We start from the raw sequence: 14,908 nt of genomic DNA, 5'->3' as shown, positions 1-14,908 counted from the left end.
GAAAGCTCTTGGGTAATCTTAACTGCAAATTTTAATGCTTTCAAACATTTCCTTTGAAATTACACTTATATCTCTAATTCCATTCATTTATATCATTATACCATTCTCACAGTTTTGTACTTGTAACCTTGATGTTAGAAGGTCTTTATATTTTGGGGTTGGTAAATTTGATGATATTAAAGGGCAATCAAATGCCTTTTCATGGTCATACTAAGATTAATAAATCAGTCGTCTGTCATTACTGATCCAGCTTGCTTCTGCTTTTGCCAGTAGATGTAAGAGAGAGAAACCTTTGTTCTTTTTAAGCTGATACTACATTTTACTTATAATGCTTGTTTATGCTTTTTCAAGCATTGCAGAAATAAGTTTTCCAGAGATACTGTTTTACAAAGGGCTTTTTAGTTACTAAGCACTGTAGAGTCCGGCTTTGGTGTTCTGGTCATTAACTTTGTTAGAACAAAAAAAAAAAAGTCATTTTTTGTTTGTTTTGATCAATCGAAAAATTACAGTAGTAAACCTAACATCATCTTCCAGGCTTGTATATTCATCTGATAAAAATCTTAAAGAAGCTGAGGAGCTGGCTATGATGAAAAAAGTACTGGAACCCAAATTAATACAAGAAAACAACATCACTGCTCTTCAGAACACTCAAACAAACGTGAATTGTCTTGAAGATGGCAAAAGAACACCTGTTGATCAGAATACTCCAAGTGGAGCTACACAGAGAGAAGTTGCTTGCTCATCTTGTATTGAAGAGAAAATTCCAGACGTAGTCGTGGATGCAGAAAGCAACAAAGCCACTGCAGGTAGGTTTGCAATTATACTTCTGATTGGTGTTTTTTTTGGTTGGTTGTTTTTTTTCTTCTTTTAAACAATTATCCAAAGACTTATACAGATGTAAAAATGCAGGCAAAGATTAAATCTGTTGTTGTAACATGGCTTATTCTTTGCTATGGTCTACCTCATTCTCTCACACTTTATAAAAAGGAATTGCTGTAGAAGTTTGGCAGGAGCAGCTCCCAGCCAATGTGTAGCATAATAAATATGACAGGGCTTGCCAGGCATCGGGCATGTTCACCAGCATCCTGTCTGTCCCATCTTCTCTGTGTAATACAGCAAACTAGAGTCCTCACCACATGGGACTTCAATGGAACAGAATCTCTCCATGCCTTTTCTAGCAACTTACACTAGTTCCACTGTTTTTTTATGAGGATTTTAGAATCTTTCAGAATCCCTACTGCAACTGTGAATGAAATTAGTAACACGAGGAAGTGTGTAACTGCATCTCAGCAGAGGTGTTGGCTGCCACAGCTGTGTCAGTAAGACGGGATCAAGCAACTAATGCATTCAGGCAGGAGCTTGCAGCACGGCATGACCCCCAACAACTTCAGGCTCTGCTTCTCTTTAATGCAGAGGTACCAGATCTCTGTACAATAAATGAACTGGCTACATAATCTTAAGAAAGAATAACTATAGCACTTCTATAGATATCAAGTATGAAGCACTGGTCAATTTTCTGGTATCTCAAATTAAAACAAGGAAAAGGCAAGGTCTGGATCACCTCTCTAAGGAAAAATCTAGCTTGGATATGCAATATTAAAAATTCTCATTATGTCAGATTCTTGTCAAATATTTTAAGTTGGTTATGTACTGTCACTAGCTTAGTCTACACTGGACAAAGTGGAAATAGCTATTTTTCCCCATCTGCAGGTAATTCCAAACTAGAAGCTGCGTCTGTGTTAGGAGAAGACTTAATGATGCTCTACAAGAAGCGCTGTTGTCCAGATATTAATATTTGCATAGAAGGCAAAGATTTTCAAGCTCACAGGTACTTAAGTATTGAAAGTTTTTCAATCAAAATCCTTCTAGTATAAAACGCTGCTGGCACTGTATACCTCCAGTAAGTCATTACTGGTGCTGTTACGTAGCTGTGAACAGTTACAGGTTTTGGGTCTTATGTGAGAAGTGGCCATACTTTGATACTAATGAAAATTATTTATCTTATTAATTACAACTACTGTGAGAACAATCGCTTATATAGCACTTTTTAAGATTGCCATTGTAAACTCATATAATGAGTGTATATACTCATATATAAACACTGTGTAAGTTTTCTTTGCTAACCTTTTCAAAAATAATCTGTGCTCTCTAAAAAATATCTATTAATAAACTATTCAGAACAAAATTACCATACAGGTAGAAAATTTCTGAAGTAGTAATGATGTATTTTTTTCTGCTCTTCAGAATCTGTGCATACAGAACGATTTTACTGTCATTATTTCAGTCATGTATATGTAAAGATTGTCAGCAGCCTTTATTAGATCTAAGGTCGAAGATTATTTAAGAACTTTGGCTTATTGGACTTCTGTAGCTTCAGAAAGCAAATTAAAGCGTCAGTACCATTGCTTGTACCATTGATAAGAATTTGTTTGCATTGAGATAGCAAACTAGACAGCTTGTATTTTGTTTCCTTTGAGTATACAAATAACTGAGAGAGACTGTAAAAAACCTCCACTGCTTTTAGTATTTTCTCAAGACAAAACCAGTGTGTGTGGGGGTATTACTGGCATTACAAATATCTTTACAGAAAATATCTCATGGGGGGGGTATGTATTTTTAAAATAATAGGAGATATTCTTTCCAGAATGTAGAGTAGTTAGGCATGTTTTTTTCATCTGGTCTACACTACAGGAAGACATGTTCTCAAGTTCATAACTTTGAGAAAAAATACTTTAATGCAAGAAGAAATTCAACAAAAAGATTCCATCAGCAGAGCCTCTTTAAATTAGGCCACTGACTGCCTGGAGCAATGTATCTCATCTAACCCGCGTCACAAAATATGGCAGTAAATCATACAGAAAACAAGGATGTTCTGAAAAAGGCACAAGATTTGCTTCGTTTAGTACTGTATCATGTGAACAGCAGGAGTGAATAAGGGAAATCTAACTTTAGGTATAATTGTGGTGAAAGCACCGCTATTTTAAGGGGTTTTCAAATAGGAGACAGCTTAAGCCCCCACCCCCTCCCACCCACTTCTCTCAGTATTCCTTACGTTCTCGTGAAGCCCTATGAACTTGCAACAGACTTCTCAGTGTGAGCAGCAGTGTTCTGGGAGCCCCCAAGTTACATCTGCCTCGTGCTGCGCTGGATTTTCACAGAGCTCCGAGTGGAGCAAGTCAGTTTGTTCACTAATAAACTTGTGGCACAAACCATGACAGTAGGAAAGCACACATAAATTTACTTCCAATTCATGTGGTATCTCCATGTTTTTTGTATGTTAAAATTTTATCAATATGTATTTAGGTAATACATACTTGTCCATACTTTACTGAGTAGCTCTCTTATTTAAAGTGAGTCTTTGAAATATCCACCTCAACTATGCCCATGCAGTTGATCTAGCCCTGTTCATTACTAAAACTTATTTGGGAGAGGATGACAAAATTGGAGATAGTGTATTTCATACCTCCATGATATTGTGTTATTGTATCTTATAAAACCAAGATCTTGTGTGTATTCAGAACTTCACATACTCAAAGTTGTGATGCAATACCCATTTACATGTGGACATATTTTACTGAGATATGAAACATTCTGTAAAAGCTTCATTATTATTACTGCTGGATCAATCACAGGAGGAATGTGCAAGAAGCTCCTAATTTAAAGTACTGAGACTTCTGAAGCAGGAGGAGGAAAGAGAGAGGAGAGATTCCAGAATATATAATGACTAGAAAAGAGACCATAAATAGCACTCGTCTTACTTCTTCCTACACAAAATGAGAGGGCTCTGAAGCATTTTAAGAGCCAACAAATACATGAAAAACGAAGGATTCTTGTGGCTAATATAACACAGGAAATACACGACATAAAGTAATTCTATAAATAATAGAAAGCTTAGTAAGAGTCAGGAAAAAACTGTATGTATGAAAATGTCTACAGCTGCAGTAGCCTAGTTAAGATATATAAAGACTGACACTATAAGTGGTGTAAATCTGGAAGGCTGAAATTACAAAGCAGCTTTCTTCTCTTCCTTTTTGCCCTTCCACTTTAAGAAGACCCTGTTGCAAAGGTCTTCTCATCTGGGTTTTTTTGAAGACAGTGATACTGGTGGAGATACTGAGCTACACAGACTAGTCTGAATTTCTTTATTGTCTTTGGGGGAAGCACGAGTAAATCCAATTAGCTCCTTCATGGCCAGTTACGCCTTTTAAATATACAAGGTTAGTAAGTCTAAGAAGAAGTAATTGACAGTGCTTCTCCAATAGTGCTGGAGACACACCTCATATTGGTGTAGCATAGGTTAGTATCAAGTTTGACCTCTAGGATGTGCTGCAGAGTGGCCAATTTCAAGTTAGAGAAGTTTTATACTTCTCTTATCTTTTGAATAATTACATATTTTGTAGTATAAAAATAATTTAAGAGATCTAGGATCTAATTATTTGGCTAAAATTGAGCTCTATAAACAAGGTTATTTACTGTTACTTGGTAAATAAAACAGAAGAAATAAATTTGCAATTTTATATTATATAAAAGGAAAATGCTTGTGATAGTAACTTTGTGTGAATGTCAAAGTCATACTAGAAACAAGCTTTAATTTAGGAATATAGAATACTGTTTTTTTTTCTTTAGTGTATTTTGAAATTCCAAGCATACTGGGAAAAAGGCAAGCAGTATACAGATGACACCTTAATGCATAAAGGGCAAAGATTTAAGTCAATATTATCAAAGAGTCTCATAATAAATATTTGTATCTAGCGGAATTACATTTACTTTTTCTCTCTCAGGGCCATTTTATGTGCCAGATCTAGTTACTTTGCTGCTATGCTGAGTGGAAGTTGGGCTGAAAGCTCCCAAGAGCACATCACTCTTCAAGGGTAAGTGTCGTCTGTGCAAGTCGTGTGGGAGCAGAGGTGGGCAACTGAAAATCACTGCAAATATCTAACAACTGTGCTGTGTGTAGAGCTCTGAAGATTAATCTGCCTTGACACTTTTCTTCAACCTAATACATTTCTTGAGTACTGTTTTGACTTCAGTATGAAACAGTGCGTGTAGTGTATTTAATATTGTCAGATGGTGTAGGGAAGAATTATTTTTCAACAGCACAAGGGTACTAATCCTTTTTTGTAGAGTATGTTTTAGTATTCACAGTCTATTTTACAATTCTCTCACTTCATGTTGTACATGTCATGGAAAGTACTATGAATGAACAGTGTATACAATTTGTACAATAACAGTATATTTACAATGTAAAGACAAATAAAGAATTACATTTTTAAAATAGTGTTTGATAATCATATTTCAGCATCATACACTGAAACGGTTTTGACTAGTGTCCTTGTTGGCAATGGCTTTCTGTGTGAAAGATGAAAACAATGGAGCTGTCAGTGTAGGATGAATATTAAGACTTTGCAGAATAAACTGGGGGCTGCCAGGTTAGTTCTCGTCAGTAGCAGAAAGATCAATTGAAATACATTAAATTTTCTTTAAAATCCAACCAATACTGATACTTGTAGATGGTAGCTTGTTTAGTTCAGGCATGATGTTGGCTAACTCAGCTTTCTTCAGAAAGAACCATGTACCTTAGAGTGTTGTAAAATAGAATTGCTTTGTATTAATATAAAATTGCTTGGCCAAGTGATTCTTATATTTTCATAATTTTAGTTTTCTGTCAGTGTAATAATATTGCTGCAAAATCAGGAAGGTTATCCGTTGATTTGGTTATAGCTTCCTCATCCTTATAAAACAAAGCATTTTAATTGATTCCTCAGCTTTTCTGCTATGTATAGTATGTTTTAGAGTTTGATAGTCAACAATTACGCCGGTTTTTACACTTATCTCTCTGTAACTGATTTCTAATTTGCTAAGAAATTTTGATCCCTGCTTTCAGCAGAGGCTTTTTCCTGACAAGTATGTAATCTTTATATAAGTATATTCTCATGCCAGTGTCTCATAATTTGTTATTAAGAATCATAGCCATTTATTTTACATTTTCTAGTTCAGTTTTCTGTTTGGTGCAGATTTCCATGCTGTCTTTTTAAACACTTATAAATAAAGTACATATGGCTTATTCTGAAATAATGAAAATTCTGCCTAAGATAACAGCTGTCAAGACTGTGGGGAAACCCTTTCTTGCTGATTTTATGGCTGTCATGTGTACTAATACATAGAGAGACAACTGCCTTGATTTTGCTTCTTAGTGTCTTGCAATCTTTTTTTTCCCCTTTTGTTTTTAGTCATCAACGTCTGTTGCTTAAACACATCTAATGTTTTAAAGGTTGTTAGCTCAATCTGCATTTCTATATTCCATTTACACTAATGTACACAGCACTTGTGGGTTCTGATGATTGCAAATGAAGATGTAGGTACAAAAGTACAAATGATGTATTGTTTGGGAGATCGTGTCCATGTGTTAGGGTGCTAGGATGATGCAAGGATACAAACACAACTCTGTGTAGAAATTCCCTATTTCTTAATCTGAATCTAGGCATAAAGACTGTTTTCTAAATATCTTGACATGCAACATTCCTATTTAACCTTGTTGTAACACTATTAAATGTATTTTTTGGTGGGAAAAGCTTAAATATATTTCTGAAATCAAGAATTAAAAATAATCATTGTAAAACAATTTTAAAATACATCGTTGCTTAGTAATTGACTTATTACTAGTAAAGAGCTTGGAGATGATTTAAAAAAACCTTTCTGTATCTTATCAGTGTAAATAATCTAGATACTAGCATTAGTCTGCTTATGATTTATTATAATTTCAAAGATTTAGAGTATTATAAAGTTTCAGCGAGTCCATTTAGACATTTTCACATTGCAGTGATCTTGAAAATAGCTTTAATTTTATCAGATCATTTATTTTCCATTTACAGAACAGCTGGATGATGTATCAGCCTTTTGAGCAACTTCCTTTGGCTAAAAAGTGTGGTGGGTTTTATTCTGGAAATGGTTTTATTTGTATTTTCTTTCTCTCTCTTTTTTTTTTTTTTTTTTTTTTCAGCATAAGCCATGCAGAAATGAGTGTCATCTTGCATTTTATATATGGAGGCATTCTGGACTTTCCGGACAAAGTTGATGTTGGGTATATGTCAACTCGTATTATTTTTAATTGTAGTTTGTGCTTGTTCTGTATTTTCTCAGTCAAAAGGAAAATTCTTTGTGTAATATAAATAAGATGAAGATGTCAAATATAGTGATCGTTACACCTAAAGGTACTTGAGGAAGTTCCAAAAATAAAGCTGTTGACAAAATCCTGTTTATTTGGCAGCCGCTGGAAAAGGTGGGCCAAACACTCCTGGAATATTATACAAGGGGAATAAAAAACACGAGCATGTTTTATACCAAAATCATTCCAAATTTGCCTGTACCTTCCTTTTAGTTTTCAAAAGAATATGTACAATGTGTGGTAACATATAATAATCAATATTTGGAATTTATTTTAAAATAATCTTTTGAGTTGATGCAAAGGCTCAGTAGTTAGTCTCAGATCCGTAGAAGATGACATATAGCAACCAATGTCAATGTTGGCATTTTCTTCTAGGATAGTTTTTAATTACAGTTTTATATGTCATCCTGAATTAGTGAAGTAAGTTCTGAAATGTGTGAAATATTGAAACCGTTTATGTATTAACCATTGAACTCTACCACTAAATATTAAACCACAATTTCTTAATGTTAGAAATCGGTGTTAAAAGCTTACCTAAAATAAAAATATGGAATTGTTTATAATATGCCTCAATGTCAATGTTTAGGCAATGAATTGATATAGAAAATAAAAATGGTATTATTATGTAAAATACTTAATCATTTGCTCACTGTGCTTTTTGTATCTGGAAGAGACATAATTCTCGGATACGATGTCATCAATAACATTTTATGTAATCCTTGGGAAAAAACTACAAGATGCCAAAACTGCTGGCACAAATATCATTTTCACTTGCTACCCTTAAAACAGAAGACACTGGGAGCCTTCTCAACCGTTTCCCAGCCAGTGGCTGAGGGTCACTTTTATACAGACCCAGTGGTTGGGAGATTATTATTAGGTCAATCCCTGTTCCTGTTTGAAGATTATTCTCTGGCAAGTTTCACACTTGATTATTAGTCTAGTTCTGCAGTAAATTCTGACCGAATAAAGAGGTGAAATTAGCATGTAAATGGTCTTATAAGCAAAATGCATACATGAAAATGATTTTGATTCCTGTTGCTACTGCTTTCTCTTTAGTCGCATGTTGGGCATTGCAGATATGTATGGGCTAGACGGGCTGAAAGAAGTGGCTATCTACGTTTTGAAAAGAGATTACTGCAATTTTTTCCAAAAGGTATGTCAGTTCTCATGCTATTTTGTGAACCGTAAACCCTAAGAAGAATTGTCATTCTATTACTTACACATCATATTGACAAGATACTTAACAACTGTGTGTTCCAGGTGTTAGCTTAAGTCAACAGGCCCTATTCTTATGTGTAAATTCACTGGGACTGATGATGGAAGTAAGGCTTGTGGTACCATCCACCTATTGATAGAGGCTTGTAAACCACAACTGATGAAAAGCAGTATTCCACATGATCAATGCAATATATACATGGTGTATAATTTGATACATTCCCTTGTATATGTAATTGTTCATAACAGGAATATGGAAATACTATATATTTGCATATCAGATTTCACAGGCATGTATTTAGAAAATATTTCTGTTTAGTTAGAATTAGTTTAAAAATGAACAACTGCTCAGAGTCAAGCATTTTCATGCATTAGACTCACTAGGCTGAATACTGCTTTACTGATGTGTAGAAGCAGTTGACTTCCCTATTCTGCTTAAAGGCAAACAAACCTAAATACCATGGTAGCTAACGGTACTTCTGTTTGAACTGAAGATTTTGTACTTCTATGCAGTTTCTGTAAGTCAGAATGTACAATAACTGTGATAATTTGCCAACAATTCCAACAATTATAGCCTGTTCCTGGAAAGCAGCAACCTGTGCTAGAATGCCTGGCTATTGCACATTCATTGGGAGTGGAAAACCTATACACCGCTTGCATGAAGTAAGTAAAATAAAATAAATTATGGTTGATGTTTTTCATTTCTCTGCTTTCTGTTGAAATTATGTTACTTTGCAAGATTTGGTTTATTTTGGCATATAAAATGTTCACATTTTACACTTTTTTCTTCACAATACTTTAGAAGTATCACTGATGCTAAGAAGTAAAGATAGAACATTTTTTGTTTTTTTAAGAAAGACTCTTTTTTCAACAGATGGGTGGTAAAACATTTTGCAAAATGTTTGTCAGAGAGAAGCTTTGCCAGTTTACCTGCTGAACTTCAGAACAACTGTCTTGTTATGTTGATTAACTCTTTGGTAAGTAATGTACAGTGTGCTTTACTTATAAATGAAGTGATATACATTTTTTCCTTATTTAGCTGTGTGATGTAATTAAGACATAATAAATACAGTATTGTAAATCTGTAGTACACTTATACTATACAAAAGTTTCCATTAAAATAACAATTTAAAAACAGAGTTTGATGTGCAGATGTCATTGTAATGCTTCATGGCACAGTCTAGTGACAATCACATCCAAGTCCAGCATGAAAATACAAAGTAAGTTTATAAAACCCAGCTCTGATATCATAGCGCAGCATTATGTATTCAGATAGCAAGGAAAAGCAAAATGCTGTATGAATTTCTATGTTAGGTGGCAGCGTACATCGTTTGAGATGGCCTTTTCCTCTTTGCCTATATTCTGATTTGGAAAAACTGTACTTTTTTTAGACTTCAGGTGATCACTGGCTATCAGTGATCACAAGCCATTTGTTTCCAGGCAAGCTGCCTTTTCAAAAATAAAGTAACAGTATAGTATATATATCTCTTCTACTTCTCAGGTAACAGTACTGAATTGGTCCCCTCAAAGCTGAGCATTATTTTTTGTGGCACATATTTACATTGTTCCCGTTTAGATCTGCTTAAACTTACTTACTGAGTTTGTTTCTGTGCAGAACTACCCTCAGAGCTGACTTAAAAGTAACTGATTTGAACTAGACCTGTTAACAGGACTTTGATCCAGTAATTAGCCTGTAAGTACACAGAATTGTAACAGAGATAAGAGTAGGTAGTTGAGCTAAAGATAAACCTGTACAGCTGCTGCCAAGCATGACTGTATATGTATATGACTCTAATGTGGATTGGCATACACAAAGTGTAATCCAGCTAGCTCAAGTAACATTAATGTAGCTAACTCAGGTAATGACATAGTGCACACCAGACATCTCCTATGTGCTATCTTGTATATCTCATGCTGAAGCCCTTGTCCCCCTGTCTCTATTCGTGTTATCTAATTGAAATGGCTCAGGTATGGCTACCCACACTGCCAAACATATCCCTAAATGTACTGTCAAATGGTACTGGCAAAGAACTGCCCCTTGCTGAAAGGGCTGTGAAAGCTCCTTGGGACTGTCTTTTCTCATGACTTCTTTGGAGTACTTACCTGTCAAGTGCTGAGACCAGCAGGTCATCTGTGAGCAGCAGCTGCTACTGCATATTCCGGTGAAAGTCTGAAAAACAAGAGATTTCAGAGCTATGTGGTTGTACCAAGAGAAGCTTGAGAGTACCCACAGTTAAAAAAATGAACAGTCCTTCTATCAGAAAGTATAATTTCTAACGGAATAAAGACAGTAGCTATAGCTCTTAAGATACTAGGTGTTCTGCCATTATATTAGATCAGTATACTCAGTTGTTCCTAAAATATATACATAGCTTTGTATGTCATAAAATGTATAAATGTTTCTGATGTCTTAAGTAAGGTTTTCAGGATTATAGAGGAGTTCATTCTGATCTACAGGTGTTCAGAGTTACACTGCCACCCACCTCCAAAGTAGCTCAGGTGTGTAGCACCCACATGTAGACACAGTTCTAGGCTCTTCTCCAGGCACCCTTGTGCAGCATTGTCAGGACAACTTCAAGGTGAACCTGAGCCACTTCAGGCCCTCCTTCCCCTCTGCACCTATTAAATCAAGGTGCTGTGCTTGCAGTTTGTGTTGAAATGCTGGAGGGACCTCTGAGCCACCAGCATTTGCAGAGCAGGCAGGGCACTGTGGTGTTGGTACTGGTCCAGCTCTGTACCCAGCTTCTCCAGGAAATTTTGCAGTCTGGACTGAAGTGTGTTTTTGTTCCCATTTTAATGATTTAAAATTTATGTTGGTGGGTCTTTGCAAGATTCACTGGTATTTTATGGACTCAAGCTGAGAAACCTTTTAGAATTGCAAAATTAAAAAATTAAGCAGACAGAACAGTTGCAGTGAATGATCATATAACTCTGAGCTCTTAAGACACCTGGTCCCAAAACTTTGTGAAAAAATCCACTGGGAAATCCCCATCTGCAAAAATGCTTAAGGCTGCTTGAGGGAGAAAGAAGGCCTAACAATTCTGCAGGGGCTACTGTATGTTTTGTAATACTCTTTGCTGCTACAGTTCTCCGATGTAAAACTTTATAACAGTTACACCCAGTTAAACACTATGACTCTACTGATCCTTTCATTTATCAATCTTGGAAATGTAAAACCTAGTTACTGTGGGGAAGCTTTTCAGAGGAAGAAAAGGTGCAAAGAAAAGGAGATTGCTGATCACAAAATCTTTGGGAAGCCACAATGATGAACAGAGAAAAATTAAAACAGGAGTGCAGTTTAAAACACCATTCAGGTACTTATCCCTGGTGTCTCAACTACATGCAATAAAATTACCATTTTTTTAGACAAGCAATGTGGACTCCACTTTCAAATGGTTAGGGAAAAAATATAACAAAAGAAGTAAAACTCAGAACCACTCTCAAAGTGCTGATTTTATTAGAAGTCAATGAAGGTATGTTATACTTCACTGGAAGTGTCTAGTAGAAGTAAATGCTTATTGCCTTGTGAGCAGGATCTCAGTTCTGGACAGTTCAAAAAGCTTGTAATTGAGTCCAGTGGGAGCAAGAGCAAACCATAAACATATACTTAATCCTTAATTTACCTTATACGCACAGAAGCAAACTGGTTTTGCCCACAGATGAGTAAAGTAATAAAAAAATATAGTTGAACAATGGCTGGCCAGATTTTATGTTTTAACAAAACACGCATGAAAAAAATCCTCCCTGCTTTCTACTTTGCACAAGACAAACGTCATTATAATCTGAATTTGCAGTAGGGGGTTTTGTTTCAAGTATTTATCTGAATTGTTGCTTTCTCCAGTGTTACTGATCTGCATTACTGCATAATTTATCAGTGACCTGCTAGGAGATGCTGAGTATAGCTCTAAATGCATTATAATGTGGGTAACAATAAATGGCAAGTTCTTTAAAGTGATGTGTTAGCCAGTAGAAGTTGCCTTCGAGTACCGTGCTGATGCAATGCAAGAAAGAAGCAAAGGCACAGACCAGGGGAATAAATATTAGGAAATATGTTTGCTTTTTAAAATGTAACTATAAACATAACATTTCTCTAAGAAACACAACTATTAGACAACGAAGACTGTAAGTTCAGTGACAGCGCCATCTCGGAAGACAAATATTTGATGCTTGCCTCCTTTAAATAAATCAAAAGGATTCATAACTCTGAAGATGCTTGGGTGTTCATGTATCCCAAGTTCTAGGCCATCCACACTCATCTAAAATTTTCACTTACTGATTTTATTAAAGAATTGATTACATCTTTCAATGCCCTGAAAGGTTTTTCTCTATTCAGGTTCTCCCATCAACATTAACCTTATTTTGTTCAAGAATGCAATACTTAATGATATGCAGTTGAAAAATACAATAAAACATATTGAAAACTTTAGCAGGCAAAACAGAAACAGTAGATTTTTCTATTTCTGTTTTAGTTTCAAAGGTAGGCATAATGCTCAGAATTATCAAAATCCAAATTTATTTAAAGAAGGGAAATTAATATATGACTGGATCCTTGTGTAAGTGTTCAGTAACTAAACAGAAGGTATTTTATGAGCTGTACTTCTTCAAGTGATTACTTGGCAACAGGCTAATTTCTGTTTTTATTTTAAGAACCACAAGAATGCTGCTTTCCTTTTGATGGAGAGTGACCGGCTGATCAATGGTTTGCCCCAAGTGAAATGGACGGAGGCAGCTGTGGCCTTGGCATCGAGGCTGCAAGAAGAATGCGTAACATTTATTGTGGCAAACTTCCTAGACATTGTACAAAGTGAAGGCTTCTCTGTTTTGTTGCAGGTAAAATGCCCTCAAGTTTTTGTATGCTTCCAAATAAATTGTATTATAATACACTTTGGATAGTTCAGGCTGCTAAATAATAATAGTTTCAACTTTTGCTTTAAAGTACAATTCTATGGAAAATTTAAAAAAAAAAAAAAATAGGCAGTGCTAAGTTGGGGGAGGCTGGCTTTTTTTTCCAGTGTTGTTTAAAAGTGTATTAATCCTTTGTGCAGGGTTGATACTGCGTTCAGGTTATGTGCCTCAGTCAAGCAAACGTTACAATGAATTTAGTGGGACAGTGTCTGTGCTGCAAAGAGATTATTATATGTGTAAGCTTTGAAAAAGCTTTTGCACCCCTAGAACAAGAGCATGTACTGACAAGAATGACGATGAGTATTAGCAGTGTACTCAAACTTCTAGTGCTATTTGTTGAGTTGCAAGAATGTGGTAATTCTGCAGCTCCTGGTGAGAACATGTCATTGTAGCTGTTTTGCTTCTCCCATTAAAGATTTTTTTCATATGTATTGAGGATTAAAAAAAATTAATAGGGAGATGTTAAAACACTTTGAATTCAGAGTTGCATGTGGCTGTATATTGATCACAGTGTGCTTGTTCCTAAAATTTAGGTTAGCGAGAGGCCTCTGGATGGCTTGCGAGCGGCCTGGGGAGGGGTGGGGTTGTGGGACGGACACAAAGGAAGATGCTCAGCTCAAGGCCCCTGCACAGCGGGGCAGCAGATCCCCTCTGCCCAGGAATGCTTTTGCATATGAAGTACACTCTTTTGTTTTAAACGGCTGTCTCTTGTTGTTTCCTCAGGCACAGGCAATGAGCAGCAAACCTGACCTTCTAGAACTAATTTTTAATGCAATTGAAAAAAGTATTAATAATGAAAATAGCTGCTTTCTTCTTGTAGCTGTGGATACGTTGTTGGAGTCCACAAATGTGAAGGAGATGGTAGGTTTTTCAATGTGCCATGTTTGTAGGAAAAACTATTCTGGTATTGTTTCCTATAGCGGTTCAAATCAAGTGATGTGGTGGTTTGAGCTCAGGTGGCTCAGTCCTGCGGCTGGGGTCACACAGAAAAGCATCTGCAGAAATCCAGTGTCCTGTTGCAAGTGCAGAAAACGTTGCCATTTGTTTACTGGACATTAACACTTTTTTTCTTTTAAAGAGAAACCCTGTCTATGGCAATAAAAAATTATTGTGTATTACTGAGAATGCAAGTCTCATCAGCACCACTGCACTGTTGTTCTTTACTATCACTTTACATTTGGGATGAGAAAAAACTTATCAAAATATTTCATTACCTTATAGTTACAGCTGAAGAGAGAGCTTATCCTTTTTCTATGTATCTTTTCCCCATTTTGTAAAAGTCACAGCTACGCTGGCTTTTGTTTAAGACTGTCCTCTGAAGCAAGGGCTGCCTCTTAAATCTAGTGTGTGTTTTTTGGATTGGGGGGAGGTGTCAGTCTCCATGTGTATAATATGCCGTGTATATTCACACAATCTAAATAATGATATTTAAGATGTGGTTGACTGTAATGCTGGGGATAAGTCATAAATAATATGACATACTGATTAATATCCAAAATGATACTATAAGCAAAGAATGAAAAATAAATGCATAATGAATTAACTGCAGTCTGGTGCTATTGTAGATCTTCTTGGTAAAAGCAATCAAAATTTAATCAGATACATTATTTTTCCCTAGAGTAT

The 14,908-nt window shown here is 35.7% G+C and overlaps 1 protein-coding gene across 3 annotated transcripts in view; it reads left to right on the top strand.

The window, feature by feature from the left end:
* Positions 1-14,908, top strand: part of BTBD8 (BTB domain containing 8) — a 39,152-nt gene that overhangs the window by 8,505 nt on the left and 15,739 nt on the right. For 2 of the 3 annotated variants that reach the window (XM_082054540.1, XM_082054539.1), the window contains exons 3-11: positions 535-806; positions 1,711-1,828; positions 4,782-4,871; positions 7,001-7,081; positions 8,222-8,318; positions 8,955-9,043; positions 9,255-9,357; positions 13,028-13,210; positions 14,009-14,146. In XM_082054540.1, the coding sequence (XP_081910666.1) occupies positions 535-806; positions 1,711-1,828; positions 4,782-4,871; positions 7,001-7,081; positions 8,222-8,318; positions 8,955-9,043; positions 9,255-9,357; positions 13,028-13,210; positions 14,009-14,146 (1,171 nt within the window). Of the gene's footprint in view, positions 1-534; positions 807-1,710; positions 1,829-4,781; positions 4,872-7,000; positions 7,082-8,221; positions 8,319-8,954; positions 9,044-9,254; positions 9,358-13,027; positions 13,211-14,008; positions 14,147-14,908 lie in introns of those variants that run through there. The other variant, XM_082054541.1, reaches the window with a different exon arrangement.

This window comes from Streptopelia decaocto (genome assembly GCF_964273445.1).
Source record: "Streptopelia decaocto genome assembly, chromosome: 5".
Lineage (NCBI taxonomy): Eukaryota > Metazoa > Chordata > Aves > Columbiformes > Columbidae > Streptopelia > Streptopelia decaocto.
The sequence above is the reverse complement of the archived record's forward strand: the minus strand, read 5'-3'. Positions and strand labels throughout refer to the sequence as shown.